The sequence below is a fragment of the Bubalus kerabau genome, chromosome 1, assembly GCF_029407905.1.
Source record: "Bubalus kerabau isolate K-KA32 ecotype Philippines breed swamp buffalo chromosome 1, PCC_UOA_SB_1v2, whole genome shotgun sequence".
NCBI classification, from domain to species: domain Eukaryota; kingdom Metazoa; phylum Chordata; class Mammalia; order Artiodactyla; family Bovidae; genus Bubalus; species Bubalus kerabau.
In genome coordinates, this window is record NC_073624.1 from 164475017 (window position 1) to 164493405 (window position 18389).

General features: G+C 58.2%; 2 protein-coding genes across 5 annotated transcripts in view; both read left to right on the top strand.

Moving 5' to 3' along the window:
- The first annotated feature begins 1628 nt into the window (after positions 1-1628).
- Positions 1629-11621, top strand: OPN4 (opsin 4). 2 transcript variants are annotated; one of them, XM_055538098.1, is made up of 10 exons: positions 1629-1772; positions 3014-3175; positions 4170-4320; positions 4643-4846; positions 5512-5683; positions 6123-6287; positions 7154-7261; positions 8114-8294; positions 9428-9571; positions 11471-11621. In XM_055538098.1, the coding sequence occupies exons 1-10, from the start codon at positions 1629-1631 to the stop codon at positions 11507-11509; spliced, it is 1470 nt and encodes a 489-aa protein (XP_055394073.1). In that variant the 3' UTR covers positions 11510-11621. The 2 variants fall into 2 exon arrangements, with proteins under 2 accessions (XP_055394073.1, XP_055394079.1); XM_055538104.1 differs by having other exon boundaries at positions 3014-3159; positions 4187-4320.
- Positions 11622-14244: 2623 nt separating this feature from the next.
- Positions 14245-18389, top strand: part of LDB3 (LIM domain binding 3) — a 60045-nt gene continuing 55900 nt past the window's right edge. For all 3 annotated transcript variants that reach the window (XM_055538055.1, XM_055538056.1, XM_055538063.1), the window contains exons 1-2: positions 14245-14392; positions 14489-14604. In XM_055538055.1, coding sequence (XP_055394030.1) covers positions 14512-14604 — 93 coding nt within the window. In that variant the 5' untranslated portion in view covers positions 14245-14392; positions 14489-14511. The remainder of the gene's footprint in view (positions 14393-14488; positions 14605-18389) is intronic.

Below are 18389 nucleotides of genomic sequence, written 5' to 3' on the forward strand. Positions count from 1 at the left end.
TGTAGCATTTTCCTCACCACCTCGCCACATTCAGTCTTTATCTATGACTTTAGAGCAACGGAAGCCATTGAAGGGTTAAGCATAGGATTATCTGATGCAACCTGTGTTTCCAAACACCTTTAGGGTTGCAGCAGGAAGAATGGGTTGTAAGAAGATGGGCAGGAGAAAGGCGGAGGCCTTGGAGAGAGGAGCTGTGTGTGTGTGTCTGTTCTGTTGTTAACTCAGGGGACCCCGGGGCCACAGAAGCACCAAGAGCCAGTGGGTGTTACTGAACCCTGAGTTCAGCCTCGGCACTGGGAGAGGAAGAAAGTTAGGTCTGTCTCTGAGGGCATGTGCACTAACCAGGGTGGGAAGTGGTGGGACTGGTCCTCAAAGACCCCCACCCTGTCTGACCCTCTACTGAGCGTCTTCCTCCAACCTCCTGCGTCACCATGGTGAGCCTATAACGAGGGGCCTGGGGAGGACACGCATCTCAACCATGAGCTGGCACCTGTTGGTAGGCATCGCCTGCCCTGGCCGCCCGAACCTGGGGCTCTCGGGAGCTGTTTGTAAAGACTTGGGGGCAAGGAGGAGGACAGGGCATATCTCTCCACTCCAGGGCTCCTCAAATCTTGGCACTGTGCCCCAGGACACAGTGACCGCATAGGACGTCCCTGGAAGCGGCGCAGATGCCCTGGGGGCAGAGTGCACGGCCCCGTCCGCTCCAGCTCCACGGCTCTCACTCTGCTCCTGCTGTGAGTGTGGCCCTCCGCCTCTGACACTCACTCACCTCAGGCCGGGCCTGCAGCCTGGGGAAGCTCCCAGGTTTCTGCCAGCTTTGTGGGGGTTTTGTTTCTTTTTCCCTATTTACACTTCAATAAAAAAGTTTATGATTAAAAAGCAACAAACAAAAATTGCCTTATGATCTGATCTCCCCCCAGCTGCGTTATATTCTGGCACATCTTCTCAGCTTCTGCATCTGTGACCTCAGGTGCCCAGCCTTGGTCCTGCACAGGATGGTTGTGAAGGGGTGATGGGTAATATGGGCGGACATGAGAGGGTGCCCTGTGGAAAGGCTGAGTATAGGCCCCACAGACAACCCCGAGCTGGGGGGTCTTAGGGGAGGCAGAAGCTGTATTTGATGAGCTTGGGGAAAAAGAAATTTGGCCAGAGGGAAGGACGAAGTCCAAGAGCCAGAGCCTAGCAATCTCTTCTGTAATACACACATACACACACATTCACACAGACACACACTCTCAGACTCCCTGCATGCACACACACACACTTGCACACATTCACGCATGCATACTGCCATCTTCAGGGACCTGTGTCTGAGGGAGCCGAGGCGCCGAGTGGCTGGGCATGTGCACGCCCAGCTCAGCTACTTAAAGGTGGGGACGGAGCCTGTGACTCTCAGTCGCCATAACTGTGGCACTCCCTCCTTTGTGCTTCACTGGACACAGCGCAGCCAGCACCCCCAAGGGCAGCTCCGGGCTGGGTCCACGCTGGACACAGGAGCAGACAGCCGGCACACCAGGAAGGGGTGCTGAGGATGGGGGAAAGCTGGAAGGCCGGGCATAGCTAGCGTCCTGAGCTCCTGGAGCCCTTGATTTCTCTGTGGGCTTGAGAAAGGACCAGCCCACCTCAGGATGAACCCTCCTTCAGGGCCAAGAGCCCCGCTGGGCCCGGTGCAGGAATCCAGCTGCCTGGCCACCCCAGCCTCCTCCAGCAGGTGGGACAGCGCCCGGAGCAGCGCCTCCAGCCTGGGCCACCCTCCGTCCATCAGCCCCACGGTAAGCCTGGGGCGAGTGTGTGCATGCAAAGCCTCCCTCCCCTCCCCTGGTGCCCTTCCTGGGGACAACAGGGGCTTTGACAGGGAGATAGAAAGGCCTGAGCTCTGCTCTGGGATGGTGGGCATGTTACCGAACCTCTCCGAACCCGTCCTACGCAAAAAGACCAATAGAGGAGAGTGTGGCAAGTTTTACTTCGCCATGGAGAGCATCTGAGGAACAGAAAGGCCAGCCTTATGGGACAAAGGGCTGGAATGGCCCATCCATTTCTTTCTGGAGGTGGTAGGATGCCCCCAGAGCCTTCCAAAGAGGAAGGCTTACTCTGGGCCTCAGGATTTGTCCCAGGCCAGAGTGAGGTGTTGGTGCCTTCTCCTGCCTCCATCATCCTAGCCAGGCCCAGGGCCATCCCCCAACATCCCACCGTTAGCTGGGGAGTGATGAGCCTTCCCTCAGGGCTGTGGGATGCTGGCCTAGGTTCTGGACAGGAAGGGAAGGCTCCAGTAGCTATAGGAGCCAGGGCAGGACAGAGATGAAGCCACTCCTGTCCCTGGAAAGCAGCTGTGATGCGAGGTCTGTAAGGCCTTTGTTCTGGCCTCGTAGGATCATGACCTCCCTGCAGTGACTTGGGAGGGCTGAATTTTCTTTTTATTTTTTAAAATTTATTTTTAACCACACAGCATGCAAGATTCTAGTTCCTTGACCAAAAATTGAACCTGTGCCCCCTGCAGTAGAAGCACGAATTCCTTAACCACTGGACGGCCAGAGAATTCCCCATAAATTCTCTGTTTTAAAAAACATTATTATTTAATTCATTCATTAATTTGACTGCACCTCCACACGTACAAGGGGACTGGAATACATTTGCTAACTGTCTCAGGCGTTTGAGATGGGGCCCCTACAGAGGGGAGGAACCCACCTAGGAGAGGACTCTGCCTTCTCTAGGAAACATGGAGCCACTCCAGCCATGTCCCTGCTTGCTAAACATGTGTCTGTCTGTCCTGCCAGCCTCCAACAGGTAATCTTAGCATACTTCTAGAAGACTTTTGCCTCTGGGCCATAGGAGCTTGCGCTCAAATTTAGGGAGACCCATGTTTCCATTCCAGCTCAGCTGCCTGCAAGCTGTGTGAGCAAATGGTTTTGCCACTCTAAGCCTTCTGCCCCACTGGGAACCCTAACTCTTCTTCTCAGGACTATTTGGAAGTGATGAGGTCATGGGATGCCCTTATTTCTCTGTCTCTCCACAGGCAGTCAGGGCTCAGGCTGCTGCCTGGGTCCCCTTCCCCACTGTTGATGTTCCAGACCACGCCCACTACACCCTGGGCACAGTGATCCTGCTGGTGGGACTCACGGGGATGCTGGGAAATCTGACGGTCATCTATACCTTCTGCAGGTGCCCGGTTGGCAGGGTGGGAGCCTGGGCACTGAGGGCAGCCAGCCAGGAAGAGATGGGGCAGAACACAGGACTGAAATTCTGGTGCCAACTCTGCCAGGGCACTGTTGAGCCTAGCCTTCAAAGCCAGGAAAGGAGCCCAAAAGTAGTCCAGAGCAACTTGAGTGGCATATCCGATTGGGCCCCAGGTGCACCCCCTACACCCTGTGTAGGACACACACACATCTCTGCCTGTTCGCTCTGCCCTCGGTTCACCTCCACCATCACCTGCCCCGGTGGGCATTTTCCCTTGACTCAAAGAGCAGCCCTGGTATAGGGATCCTGAGTCTTCCAGCCCTTCAGCAGCCAGCCTTCCCACCACCCTTGGCTTTCTTCTCTACCTGCCCCACTCACCAGCTGAGTGGCTGAGATGGGCATGTGGAGGCGTGAATCACCCTTAGCTGAAATGACTTTAAGCAGATACTGATCTCCTTTGAGTCAACTTTTCTTATCTGCAAAATGGAGCTGTCACTTACTTCATGAGTCAATGTGACGATTAAGAAAGTTTTTGTGTGTGTGGCACCCAGCAAATGAGTGAATCCTGACTGTGCCACTTACTGAGTCTTGCGATCACAAGCTGCTTCACGGGTGGGAGCTTCAGTGTGCTTACTGGAAAGTGAAGGAGGGGGATAGACACACAGATGGATGATTGTAAGAGACAGGGTTCGTGGAAGCACCTGACCCGTGGACACCATCGTCAGCTCCTCTCCCCTTTGCCAGCCCTCAGGGTGAGGACTGCAAAGATGCTGGGAGAGGAGGATGAGAGAGGCATGAGTTGCTGCCTTGCGGGGTCTCACTTCACTGCCCATGATGCCAGGCTCCAGAGCTGTTTGGCTGGTACTTGCTGGGCAGTGGGATGGTCTGTGGCCCAGCAGCTCATGCCCCTGTGCAAGCACACGTGTGTGCATGGGTATGCATGCATGTGCACACGTGTTTGAGGGACGCTCCCCAGAAGAAGCTCCTCCTGACAGCATCTGACCCCTCCCAGGAGCAGAGGCCTCAGGACGCCTGCCAACATGTTCATTATCAACCTCGCGGTCAGCGATTTCCTCATGTCCTTCACTCAGGCCCCCGTCTTCTTCGCCAGCAGCCTCTATAAGCAGTGGCTCTTTGGAGAAGCAGGTAGACCCTTGGAATTCCCTTCTGCTGGGCGGAGGAGGAGGGTTGGGGCAGGGGATGTCCACAGTGGAGGGTGGCCCGCGTGAGACCGTGATATGCTCTTCCTGGGCCATGGGTGGGTAGCACCCCCTCAGACTCACGAGTTGGCAAGAGGCTTCCATGAGCCTCTGTCAGATGCAGGCAGGCAGGGTGAGAGGAACACAGGCCTGTTTTCCTTGAGAGGCCACTGCTGGAGCTAAGTACACACCATCCGCACACCCGCCTTGCCCTCGGGTATCTGATCGGCTCCCCGCCAAGCACTGAGGTCAGGGAGTTATGCCCACAGGCTGTGAATTCTATGCCTTCTGTGGGGCTCTCTTTGGCATCACCTCCATGATTACCCTGACGGCCATCGCCCTGGACCGCTACCTGGTGATCACACGCCCACTGGCCACCGTCGGGATGGTGTCCAAGAGGCGGGCAGCGCTTGTCCTGCTGGGCGTCTGGCTCTATGCCCTAGCTTGGAGTCTGCCGCCCTTCTTTGGCTGGAGTAAGTGAGCTCAGGGAATCAGGGGACGGGAAGATAATTTGGGAGGGGCATGTTCAAGGGACAGGTAGGTGGACTTGGGTCCCCAAGCTTGCGGGAGGGGCCAGGGGACTGCTGAAGCCTCAGGTAAATGGACATTCAGGGGGCATGACTAGCAGCAGGGGGAACTGAGGCTGTACCATCAGTGATCAGAGGCTTAACCTGGACTCCCTTCCCCAAATACAGAAGGGAAGACCACGTGGTTCCTGATGGCAGGAAGTGACAGGTACATCTGATGCTGAGCTTGCAATACATCAGACAAGCAAGGGTTGGGATGTGAGGCCTCAGCAGGTAGAAGGGTTAGCAGCAGGCACCTAGCCTTCCAAGGCAGGACCAGGAAGCTGGCTTAAGTCTGAGGGAGTAAGACCCTGGGGCTGTGGTGAGGTCTATCTTCCAAACTGGTAAGATTGGACAGCAGTGGGCTTCACCAGCTGTCTTCTAGTAGCACCAGCTTGGAAAACTCCCCTCTATGTGCACAGTTTCTTTGCTCTGCTGTGCAGGGCTGGGGCCGGGGCCGGGGCCAGGGCCAGTGTTTGAGAAGCTCAGCCCCCACATCCAAAGCCCCTGCTGGATGAGGAGCCTGGGCCAGCACTGTCCTGGAGGCTGAGCGCCCTGCCCCTGGTTCCCAGGTGCCTATGTGCCCGAAGGCCTGCTGACCTCTTGCTCCTGGGACTATGTGAGCTTCACGCCATCGGTCCGCGCCTACACCATGCTGCTCTTCTGTTTTGTGTTCTTCCTCCCCTTGCTCATCATCATTTACTGCTACATCTTCATCTTCAAGGCCATCCGAGAGACGGGCCAGTAAGAGCTGGGTGCAAAGGAGGGGTTTGATGGGAGAAGGACTGTGCCCCTTCACCAGGGCTGCCCGTGGCTCAGTCTGTATCCAGCCCCCCAGGGCACTCCCAGACTCAGATGGGCAAAGACCAGCTCAGCACATGTGCTTATGGGGTGGGTTCCCTACAGACTGGCGCAAACTCGGTGCTTCGAAAAGTCTCAGGAGATAGGGTCTTCTGAAGAGAGGGCTTCAGACTTGGCCAAGGGGTCTGGGGGAAAGAGAAAACACCACAGGCAGAAGCACAGGCAGGCAGCTTAGCCTGGATATCATGGGGGACTTTCCGGGTGTCAGGGCTGCTGCATGGAAAGGATGGCCAGGTCCAAGAAGGCTCCCCGATAGTAGCCATGGCCCTGGCACTCACTGCAAGCTGAGTGGGGCCAGACCCAGACTCTGCATGCTTCTTAGAGCTCTCCAGACCTTCGGGACCTGCGAGGGTGGTAGTGAGTGTCCCCGGCAGCGGCAGCGGCTACAGAATGAGTGGAAAATGGCCAAGATCGAGCTACTGGTCATCCTTCTCTTTGTGCTCTCCTGGGCCCCCTACTCCACTGTCGCCCTGATGGGCTTTGCTGGGTGAGCAGTGGCTAAGGGGCTGGGCTGGGGGCTGGAAGGGTGGGAGAAGGGTGAAGGGACTCTGGGGCAGCCTCTCTCTCCCCAGTCCAAGCCCAAGCCAGCCATCCTCATACCTTAGGTCCAGTCTCGTAGCCTTATTCTCCCTGCTGCTGTGAGATGCCCCACCCGAGCTGGGCCTGCCTCATTCCTGGAGGTGCTAGGAGACATGCTCAGGAGTTCTGGGCCACAGTGGGTTTGGCCTGAGGGCCTACAATGGCTGTCAGGTCCTTCCAGACCCCTGGGGAGCATGCAGCCCTCCCAGAGATTCTGGTTTCTTGTGGCTAGTGTCTGGAGACGTTGACACCTGCATAGCATGGACACTGGCCAGACTTCATGAGCACGTGAGACCGTAGAACCATGAGTCCTTTCAGGTGTTTGGGTATGAGACCTTTTTGGGTCCCCTGTCGGGCCCTCCTATGCAAAACTCCCAAAGGGCCAGGGGAACAGCAGGCATCAGGGTTTGATGGGGTGTGGGGAGGGCTGGTCAGAGGGCCAGAGTCATTGAGGGTGAGGGGTGGGGTTACTGGCAGCAGCACAGTCTCCAAGGAACTGTGGGACCTGGTGAGACCCCCCACCTCTGGCACATCTTCTCAGCACCACTCCCTCAACCGCTCCCTGGGTTCCCATTCACCTCAGATCAGAATTCTCCTTGGCATCACAGTGCATCCCCTGGGAATGACTTAGTTATGCCGCTTTGGACCAGGCTGGGCTGTGCCCTGGCAAGGCTTGGTTGGCCTAAGAAGAAGAAGGTGCCTGAGCGGGTGGGTGGGTTGTGGAGTCTCCAGGGAGGGTCAGCTGGCAGGGGGACCTCAGCTTCTCTGTCCTAGGTACGCACATATCCTGACGCCCTACATGAACTCGGTGCCAGCTGTCATTGCCAAGGCCTCTGCCATCTACAACCCCATCATTTACGCCATCACCCACCCCAAGTACAGGTGGGACCCTCCACCAGGACCCAGGCCCAGATCCCCAGGCCCACCCTCATGGGCATGGAGGACCTGGGCCTATAAATGGGGGCGGAGGTTAGCCATCTTTCCTGTCCTTTGTATCTGCATTGGGTGGGAACTCTAGCAACTGAGAACAGCTCGTGACCCCGGGTGGGATCTGGAGCTGTTGTGACCCCCTCTGCTGCCTCAGCTTTCTAGGGGGCTCAGCTTGTGGGGACATCAGAGCTCCCTGGGCAGGGTCCAATACTAACTGGATTTTCAGAACTGAGGCCAAGAGGCAACCAGGATGGCTGATCAGCAGTGCTGCCTGCCGCAAAGAGAGGCCCCCAGACAGTGACAGCCTGGAGAGGTCGCAGCAGGGAGAGCTCTGTTCTGCTTCCAGGGCCGTGGTAGCAGCCTGGGACTGGTTCTGACCCGGAGCACTCTGCTGATAGAAGCCCCGCAGGGCTGGCCTCTTCCACGAGGGGGCCTTCAGTGCTTCCTTTTGCCTGGTGGTGTCAGTAACTCAGCGGCCCTGCAGAGGCCAGCGGCAGGCCTTAGTCCATAAACTCAGAGGCAGCTCAGGAGTGTTCTTGGTCCCCATTTGCAGAATTGTGGCTTGGGCCAGCCACTTGAGGGCTAAAACCAAGCATCTGGCTGAACCTGCCACCCTAAGACTCTGCCTCCACGTCCATGGACCTAGTGTCTGTCTGTCCATCTTCATAACCCAAATGTCTGAATGTCCCCGGCTCCCCAGTGACTCCTGGCCCACTTCCATTTTCCCAGTGTCAGCCTGTCCACCCACCCCACCTCCTTGAATCCGTCTGTCCACCCCCCTAACCTGATGTGCTGTCCTTCCAGATTGGCCATCGCCCAGCACCTGCCCTGCCTGGGGGTGCTGCTGGGCGTGTCGGGCCAGCGCACTGGCCTGTACACCAGCTACCGCTCCACCCATCGCTCCACGCTGAGCAGCCAGGCCTCGGACCTCAGCTGGATCTCTGGACGGAGGCGCCAGGCATCCCTGGGCTCTGAGAGTGAGGTGGTAAGGAGGCTGGTCCCTCAATGGCTGGCATCTCACCATCTTTCCTCAGTTAGTCCAGCCTCAGACCTCTAGGCAGGCCTGCCTCTGAGACTCAGGAACCCTCAGGAACCTGGGACACTGGCAGGAAGAGCCCCTCACCACCTCCACATGGCCTTCCCTCATACAATCCTCCCTGCCAGGCAGGGGCACTAGATTCAGGGAGGCAACATGTTGGCCCCAGGTCACTCAGCAGCACGGCCAGGACTGAACATGGGTCTTCCCACTCCAGGCCAACTCTTTTCCCTACCAGCACTATCCCAGGGCCTTAGAGTCTCAGATGGAAAAGATGAGCATTTCTTCCCTAGATGGGCTTCTAGAGAGACAGGTAGGTGCGAGCTCAAGCCCATCATTCTCATTGTTAAGGCCGCTCCTCCTGGAGGAGGGAGACTTGAGGAGCTCAGAGGATACAGCGGAAGGAGCACTGGCCCTGGAGCCAGGTACCTGTGTTCAAGTCTCACTGTGTGAGCTTATGCAGGCCACTCACCCTCTCTGAGGCTCTGTGTCCTCTCCAAAAGGGAAAGCCATCATCTCTACATACTAGATGGGGTGCCCGTGAATGACCCACCACGTTGTGGTCAGCCATAGGAGCTACCAGTCTGCCAGCACCTACTCGGGGCCTGGAACTGTGATGCCCTCTGAGGTCCCCGAGAGAGTTCCCTGTGCCGTGGGCTCCTGTCCCAGCTCCTCCATCATTGGGCCTGCCTCACCAAGAGCTTCCGCTGACCTCCTCCCACTGCCCCCATCCCGGGGGGTCTCAGTTGAAGAGCCTGAGGGAGGAGCTGTCAGAGTCCCTGAACTACTGTAGTGCACACCAAGGAGTGAATCTTATCCGTTAAGAGAGGCCTAGAACCTCATGAAGACGTACTCATCCCATGTGTTAAGAAATCACAAAAGCTTGTACACACACACACACATCCTAGCACACACACTCACAATTTGCAAGGGTTTCGTGACCAGCAGCCCTGCAAACAGTGTCATGGTCTCCACCCCAATGAACTATTGTAGGGAGAATGGAGAAAGGCCTGGCCAGGAAGGGGGCAGAAGCAATGCTGCAAATGCCCCCCTCACCTCACAGTGACTCTCCCCTTCCCCAGGGCTGGACGGACACAGAAGCAACAGCTGCCTGGGGGTCTGGCCAGCAGGTGAGCGGATGGTCCCCCTGCAGTCAGCGCCTGGACGACGTGGCAGCCAAGGCCCTTCCCAGGCCCCAGGGACGGGACTCAGAGGCTCCCGGGAAGGTAACTGGGTCTGACACCTGCCAACCTGTAGAAAGGTGGGACAGGAGAAAGAAGCCCGGGGAGTTGTTAGGAAAGGGGGCAGGCCCAGTGACCTCTGGGAATCACCCCCTCCCTGCACCTCCCAGCTTTCCCTTGCCCACCTGGGGGTCTTGGGGGGAATCTCTGACTCCAAGGTGTTCTGAGCAAGCCTGAGCATGACTGCACCTGAGAGCGTGTGTGTTTGCATGACCTTGGTGGCTATATTACGATGAATGTATATCGCATGTATGTGAATGTGTGACCATGTGTCTGGCACATGCTTTCTGTCCTTCTGAAACCACAGGGCATGGGTTTGAGTGCTGCCCTAATGTGTCTGCTCTAATCTGAGAATGTGACCAAGTGTGAGTGGCATGTACCTCTCTGCGACTGGAAACGGGATGTACCTGGGGGGGCGGGGCTGCAAGCTGTGTATGTGCTTGCTATGAATGCCCTGAGATTAGGACGTTGCCCAGAATACTTGTGGCTATTAAAAGAAGGCCAGCTGTCAGCCCAAGTGCCTATGGAACGGAATGTCGATGGCGATTAGAGAAGGCCGGGTTCTGGAACGCTGGAAATGCCGTGCGCACAGGCCCCGCGGCTGCTTTTCCCCCTCAGCTGACAGCTCCCACCCTGCCCCTCCACTCACACCCACACAACACCCCCAGTTCCTGGGCTCTAGGGCAGCAAGACTAAGACCAGAGGCGCTTTCCTGCCTTCCTTCCTCAAGGCTGCTCCCCTGCCTGTCCCAGAGAGGGGGAGCCCTGGGAAGCTCCCTACAAGTGGGGGGCTTCTGTCTCTTCCATCGTTGCCATGCCAGGGAACACCACTCCCCAGTGGCTCCAGCCCCAGAGAGGACTCTCTCCCCAGCCCTGAGGCTGGGCATTGTGCATGACCCCAGAGGCTAGGGCAAAGGCCGGCAGCATCCCCCAGGCTGGCCGGGCAAGGATGAAAGGCCCTGCACCTCTCCTGGAGGGAAAACTGGCCTGGGGTGGGGCACGGGGCAGAGGGGGACAGCGCATCAGCAGTCACCTAACACACGTGATAAGCACTGCCATCGAGGTATCAGCACACAGGGTGCTGAAAGCAGAGGCAAGGCCCCGAGGGATCCTGGGAAACGGAAGGTAAACGGGGATTGCCAGGCGGGATGGGGCCGAGGAGCAGGGACCGGGCGGCCCGGGCTGAGGAAACAGCCGGTACAAACGCAGTGGGGCACAGGGTGTCCTGAACAGACAGACACAGAATGTCTCTCTGTGACCCTAGGAGCCACCAAGGGACTCTAGGATCTGGAGGTGAGGATAGAGAAGGGGCAGGAGGTGGTAGGAACCATGGGGAGGCCCAACCAGGTGCTGGCATGAAGGGTCTCCAGTCAGGACCTTGGAGGACAGGAAGCCCTTGGAGGACTTATTGGGGCACTGAGGTGGGCTTGGTCAGCTTGGCAGAGTAGATTGGGCCTCTCCTTAGTAGCTGCAGAAGGATAGGTTGCGTGGAATGATCCAGCAGAGAGAAGATGGGAGGAAGTCAGTAGATAGGCAAGAAATGAGGTATTTAAGACGACAGGGAGAGAGGAGACACCCAAGCCTGGGAAAGTGGAGAATTGGTTGGTGGAGGTGAGGAGAGCTCAGTCTGGACCCCAGGAGTCCAGACCCTAGGACAGGCCAGCCTGGGGGACCGCCTGGAGGCAACCTCGGCCATTACCAGCTCCATTTTCCAGCCACATGGCCTGGAGAAGGCCCAACCCCCAGCCGGGACAAAACCTGCCCCTCCCCGCCCCCACGCAACCTCCCTTCATCACGAGGTGCCCCTAAACACAGAGGGTCCCTGAGCCAGTACTTCCAGTGGGACACTCTTTGGGCTAAACTGATGTCTGCTGCTTGCTTTCAGGCCAAGGGGCTGCTCCCCAACCTGGACGCCAGGATGTAGGGTGACCATAATTCCTGCCTGCCATCTGGGACACGTCCAGCTCCTTCACGTCTCCCTCACACACACAGACCCAGCGTTACCCGTGGGCTTGCAGGCTTTGGAAGCAGCCCTGTCACCCATGCTCGTCTAGATTCATGGCCCCGTACCACGAAACTCCTGCTCTGCAATGTGGGCTGCACCCACTTCTCAGTCCAACAGCCTGCACCTCAGGCTCAGACGGAAGAGTGGCGCCCAGGCCCTCCCGCTGCCTGGAGTCGTCCGCCTGTCCTCGGATGCTGTGTGCTGCGATTGTCCAGGCGATGATAATAGCGATCGCTCGGTCAGACACCGCAGCTATTTATGAGCTGCCTCTGCACTTGGGCTGGGCATTTCACTGGCACAGAAAGGACAGCACTGTGTCTCCCGCGGCCGGCAGTCACAGCCGCACACAGACCTTCACTCGCCGGAAACTGTTCCTCACCTCTGGCTCTCCCCCCAGAGCGCTGTTTCCACCATGGCCCACCCTCTTGTGCACACGTTCATTTTCCAGCACACGCTCCTGTGTGGACGCATTTGCATGCACACCAAGCGCACGCGTACACACACTGCGCCTACAGCTTGTTTTCAATCAGGAGTCCAAGTTCATCCCAGGGCTGTGTGCGCCTGGAGGGCTGTAGAAAAATAAAAAGCAGAGAAGGTCTCTGACAAACACAGTCTCTACCTACTGGTGCCGCCATGGGAGAGAGAGGCCCAGGGGCCTGGCCTCTGAAGCCCGCAGCAGCCTCTCTCTTCCTACTCTCCTTCTGTCCTCCACCTTGTGATTTTCATGCCTAAAACCCCATCCCAAACTGCAGGGAGGAGCGTGGAGGAGGGGAAAGACCAGGCTTGCCCCCATCCCTACTCCCCAGTGAGCTGCTGTTATTGGAAAGCAGCTCACGCCCAGCTTGTGAGTACCAGCTGCTCTCTGGCTGGCTTCAGACCTCCCAGGGGAGGCAGATGGAGGGAGGCTGGCCTTCCCCTTTAAGAGCATCCTTTTCCTTACGCCTCCCTTTCCCCAGAGGCGGCATGGCGGGTGCCTGAGTCCAGAGAAAGAGCCTGCAACTCCAGGTACAGCCTAGGTCGGGGCTCCCTCTCCCTGTGCGGGTTCGGCCCCTTCCTTTCCCCACACTGGTCATGCCCTGCTGCTGGATCCTCTCTAGCCTGACCGGACAGATGCACCTCCCCCCACTCGGGAAGGAGATGAAGCTGGAATCAGGGATGGATGGGATGGGACCTGGGGGAGGGGCAGGGGATGGGAGTGCTGGCCATGAGCTGCTGGACTCCTGGGCCAGGCCTGGGCAGGGAGGACAGCTGGGCAGCATGACACGGAGCAGACGAGGTGGTGAAGTGGGGGAGAGAGCACAGGTCCCTCACTGGCTTCTTCCACTTGATATTTCTGTGACCTTGGGCAAGTTACCAAATGCCCCTGTGCAGTGGGGACTCCTTGCCATTCATGTCATATGTGCTAGGCCCAGAGTGTGAGGCTGGGTGCGGGCATCTGGGAAATTACCCGCACCCAGCCCTCCTCTGAGTCCTCAGGGCCCAGCTCAGGCTAGGGCTCTCCAGGAGGGCAGAGAACAGCCAGCCCAGTTGCCTTCCCTGAGCTTTGGTTTCCAGAGCAGGAAACTAGCGGGGGCCTTGATCTACCTCCAGACTATGTCGAGCCTGAGGTCTCTTCTGAGGAAGGGCTTCTAGAGGTATCTTGGCTCAAAGACCACACTGGCAGGAGTCCCGAGAGGTCTAGGGCCCCACCTAGAGCACACGGTCTCTGGGTTACGGGCTGGCCACATCACACACATTTTCCCCTTCCTGCCCCTCTGGCCCCTTATCCCAGCAGCTGAGCAAATGGCCTCTCCTCCCCTCCTCCCTGGCCCCTGCCATTCCGGCTCAAAGGGCACAGGGGCCTGGCGTGCAACACTGGCAGCTGGAGCTTTCCATGCTGCTGTCAAGTTTTCCAGGGCACAAATGAGACAGAAGAGCCAAGAATAACTGTTGGGCCCCCAGAGGGCCTGGAGGGTGCGGGGCCTGTCCCAGACCTGCTTCCAGACCCCGTGTGAAGGGTACCTTTCAAAAGGCAGGGCCTCCCCAGTTCCAGGCTTGAGCATCAAGAGGTACTGCCACTACTGGGCAGAACCTGTTATCTGGCACAAATCCCCATAGGAATGAGCTCAGGCTTCAGTATGGCCTGGGTCTACCTGTGTGACCTTGGGGAAGTCCGTTAACCTCTCTCTGAGCCTTGGTTCCTGCAGGACAAGTGGCAGCCTCTCGGGGTCTGAGGGGACAATGGTGTGGAGGGCCCAGAGCTGAGCTTGGCTGTGCCAGAGCTGCTGCTATTACTACTGCTGTTTAATGGGGCTGGACAGCTCTGGGCCCTGAAGTTGTCAGTTCTCTTGGGGATAAGAGGATAAGCGGGCAACTTCAGGGTCTTCTCCAGGGATCGCAGGGCTACAAACAGCCAAGTCACAAAGCCCTGGGCCAAGGGAGCTTAGCCATGGTCTTCTGGGCAAGAGAGTGGGTACAGCAGGCAGAGAGTGTGGCTGGGCAGACCGGGCTCTCCAGAGGGCAGAGGGAGCAAGGAGAGGAGAGCAGGGAGGCAGAGCATTATCACTAACCCGCCCAGGCCCCTCTCCTGCCCCCTGGGGGGTACTGGGAGCTGGACAACCCTCCCCAGGGGCTATATTAGCCGCGTGAGTCACGGTGGACCCGCTGGGAGGCTGAGGGCGGGCGGGCACAGTATAGGGTTACAGTCCATTTATGGGCGCAGCGGAGGGCAGATATCAGTGTCGATGGCATTCGTTCCCAGCTATTCTTAGGAGCCTCTCAGGAGCTCCACACAGCCCGGCTGGGCAGCAAGGCACAGAGCAGGCAAGGCCGGGGGTCGGGGGCTGGGGCTGAGGTCTGGACTGGGGAGGCAGGGGGCACGAGGGTCCTCTCACTCCACTCTCCTCCCTTTGTCCGCAGAGGCCGCCGGCGTCAGCACCAGCATGTCTTACAGCGTGACCCTGACGGGGCCTGGGCCCTGGGGCTTCCGCCTGCAGGGCGGTAAGGACTTCAACATGCCGCTCACCATCTCCCGGGTGAGTGTGCATGGCCCGCAGCCTACCGCCTGTGGGGGCGGGGCATGCTAGAAGGAGGGTGTGTGCGTCCATCCGTCCATCTGCCTGTCCTCCCTGAGGCTCTTGGAGAGCAGAGCAGACCTTCCTGGTCTGGGGGCTGGGACTGGACCTAATCTGATCCTGCCTGCCCCAGGCCTCTGGTGTCTGCCACACCTGTTACCCACCTGGGTTTGCTAGCCTATTAAGAGAATGACACATAGGCAAGTGGCTGATGTTTTCAGTAGAGCAGGAAATGCTAAGTTTGCAAGCAGGCAGGTAAACAGAAAGTACAGGGCCTTCCTAAGCCCTTCTCCAGGTGTGCTGGGGTACACCCAAGCCTGGTGCATCTGCCTGGAAGTAGGCCGCTGCTTTGGGGAGAGAGCGCGCCTAGCGTGGACAGGACAGGTGACAGACTGCTGACCTTGGCTGTCCTGCAGGCAGAGCTGGGCTGGGCTGATAACGGGGCTCCCACACCCACTGCATCCCAGACCTGAGATAACAGCCGTCTTCCCCTGCCTCCCTGGGCCTGCTGGGGGAGCTCCCACTGGTTGGCTTCATGGAGCTGGGCCTTCCTCACCTACTGAAGCACCTAGCCATTCACTTACAGCTGCTCTGCCTGCTTGTCTCCCGTCTGGGTCCCCGTGCTCATCTGGGGAAACGGACTGTGTGTCCTGCAGTGCCTGTGACCAGGGGACAGCACTGCCTGATGGGGAAGTCGGAGCTCTTTGGAGATTGAGAAATCTCATTGCCCAGCTGGAGACACTGAAGTCCAGAGAAGCAAGAAGCTAGATCTGCTTGAGACAAAGCTGTCTGTAAGACAGAACTTTGTTTTAACCACTGCTGTGTCCCTGGTACCCAGAGCAGTACCTAGGTGCTCAGACAATACTTGTCAAGTGAAAGGAAGTCCAACAGAGCCGGGCTGAAGCAGAGCTATGCTCAGTGAACTGTGAAATGTGCCGGGCAAAGATAAGCCCTGCCTGGTGGGGTATGGCCAAGGCCGAGCCCAGTGCTGGTGTGGGCACCAGGGGGCAGGCTGAGGCCCCAGCGTGTCACCGGAGGGTGATGGATGGGCAGGGGTGTCTGGGTCACTGCCCACCTGGAGACAGGGAGACTTCTCCAGGGCAGAGGAAACTTGCCTTGGGCCTGGGGGTGGGGTGGGGAGGTTAGCAGGGAGGCCCTGAAGCGGGTAGCCAGGAGAGGCCTGAAAGGTGCTTGGCAGAGGGGCAGGGAGCCAATGTCCCCACTGCAGGCACAATCCTGGCTGTGGAACCTGATGTGGACACTTGGAGGGGCCCTGCCATGGAAAATCCCCACTCGGGGGTGCTATGGGAGACTCACAAGAGCAAAAGAGGCCATACTTCTCTGGGTGCTGGCCTGGCTCTAGTGCAGGGAAAAGACACTGTCTCCATCCTTCTGCTGGAGGTCTGGCTTATTCTCACCTGAGTCTCCAGGCCCCCCGCCCAGGAGATGGCACGGCCCCACGTACTAAAGAACACCCAGAGACGCACACACTCTGATGATATGGTGGCACAGGGGCATTTGAGCCCCAGTGGACACGCCCCCTTCTCCCCCAGAAGCCTGCACAGCTCCCCACCCCCTGGGTGCAGGTCTCCTCCCTGTCCAAGGCAGGACCATCCCCTCTCATGGGTCTGCCAGCTTCCCACGCCTGACAGCCCAGCTCTCTCTCAGTGCTACCATGCCCAGGGCCTCCTAGCGCTGGCCCCGACCCCATCCGTGCGAGTGGATGTTAGCCCTCCCAGCTCAGTGGCACCCAGGATAGCCAGTGACTTCACCCGGGGTCTATGCACCACCTGGCCCCAGCCAGCCCAGGGCTTAAATTGCAGCACAGAGGCCTTAAGCTAGACAGCAGGAAGAATGTCCTCACTGTAGGCAGGGGATGTATTGGGATGTACTAGGGCCAATGATTAGGGGGTACTTTTAAAAATAGAACCCGCAGCTCAGGCAGGCCACTGGGGGATGGGCCTCTCAGCTCCCTTCAGGGGCATGCCCCAAATCAACCAAGGCCATGAAACATGCAGGGCTGGGTGCTGGGATCTTTCCAGGGCTTGGAGCCTTTTGATAAACCCTCTGGTGAGCCGCTGATACCCTGGGCTTGGGCGTCCCGGTCTCAGTGCAGGCCTTGGAATACAAAGCCCTACCTTCCCAACAGGGCTGTTTTCCTGCTGGGGCACTTAAGGTCCTTCTGCAGCAGAAACTTCTGCAGGTTTCCTAAGGGAACAAGGCCAGAGCTCTCTGGAAGAATCCTATTCCCACTGCAACCCTGATCCTCTTCCCATAGAGGGGCAATAGATGTCCTGGCCTGAGTCTTTGCCAAAAACAAGGCATTAGTGGTGTATGGCGGTGGGGGGATATAGGCAAAGGCAGGGCCAGCTCATTCTCAGCAGGGGCACACGCACCATAACCCTGAGGCCTGTGGGCCCCCACACAGGGCTAGAATGGGCATCTCACTTCAGAGCCAGACTAACAGGTTCAAACTTGCTCACCCACTCCTGTATCCTTGGTAACTCCTAACTCCCATGGCTGCAACCTCATCCTCTGGCTAGGGACTAGTAATAAAGCCCTGAGTGGGGCCGTCTCTGTCTGCAGCATCTCCTCCTGTAAGAAGGCTGGCCACCTGCAGCCTGAGTAGTAACTCCCGTATGCACCCCATTTTGCCCACCAGCCCCACAGAATCAACCTTGGAGCAATAACAGCCCCTCAAGTCCTCCCTTCAGTGAAAGTCTCAGCCTGAGGACCCACAGAGAAATGGGTTCAAGAGAGAGGCTCAGAGGGTGGAGGGGAAATGCCTTTATTTATCCTGGACAGGTGCGGCTGGGCCTGCAACATGAGCTGCCCTCTCACCCCCACCCTCCTCCAAGCCCAGCCAGTGCTCCAGGAAGTGGGGGAGGGGTGGGAGCAGAGAGGGAGACATTCCAAAGACCCAGCCCCAATACCTGAACAGCTAGGCCACGGCTAGGGCCGCGCTCTGGGACTTGCCTCTTGGTGCGTGTTGCAGTCCTTGACTGTGTGGCAGAGACGTTAAGATTTTGTTTGGCTCTGCTCCTCACAGCTGGGTCACCTTAGAAAAGTGAGTTCACCTGCTCAGCCTCAGTTTTCTCATCTGTGAAATGGGCATAATGCATCAGGGAAAGCACGCGTGTGATAGTGCTTTCTAATATACGCTTAGGAAAATACACCTGTTTTTCCTCAGGGCTGCTTGTGAGGATGGCGGAGCTGAGCCCGGGCCCAGGGAGGTCCTGTCTCTCTGCTCCAAGGCCGCCACTCCTTACAGCCTCACCCACCCACCCACAGGCTCACCTGGGGCGCCAGCCCAGTGGCCTCTGCCCCTTGCTGAGCTCCAGTATTCGCCAGACTCTCTTGGCTATGGTGGGGTGGACAGAGGGTCCCCGGGGACGGGAAGGAGGACAGGCTGAGGCTATTCTGGGGCAGCCACGCCGACGATTCCTGGAATTTTAAGGTCGTGGTGCTGTTTCTTGGGCAGCACCTAGCAGTGCTGACAGCCGGGCTGTTTATAGCTGCGCTGAAGGTCAGGCGAGCCTCCGCAGGGCTGCTGGGGGCTGGCAGGGTCTTCCCAAAGGAACGACTGGGACTGGGGACGATAAATGGACAGAGGCCCGCTGCAGGGAAATGCACGCTTAGTGGTCGCCAGGCCAGACCCTCTCCCAGCATGCTTCCTCTCCCTGGGGCTCAGAGCTGTTCCTGACCCCGGGAGGGCCCCGAAGAAAGTGGGTATGAGGCTGACTAGG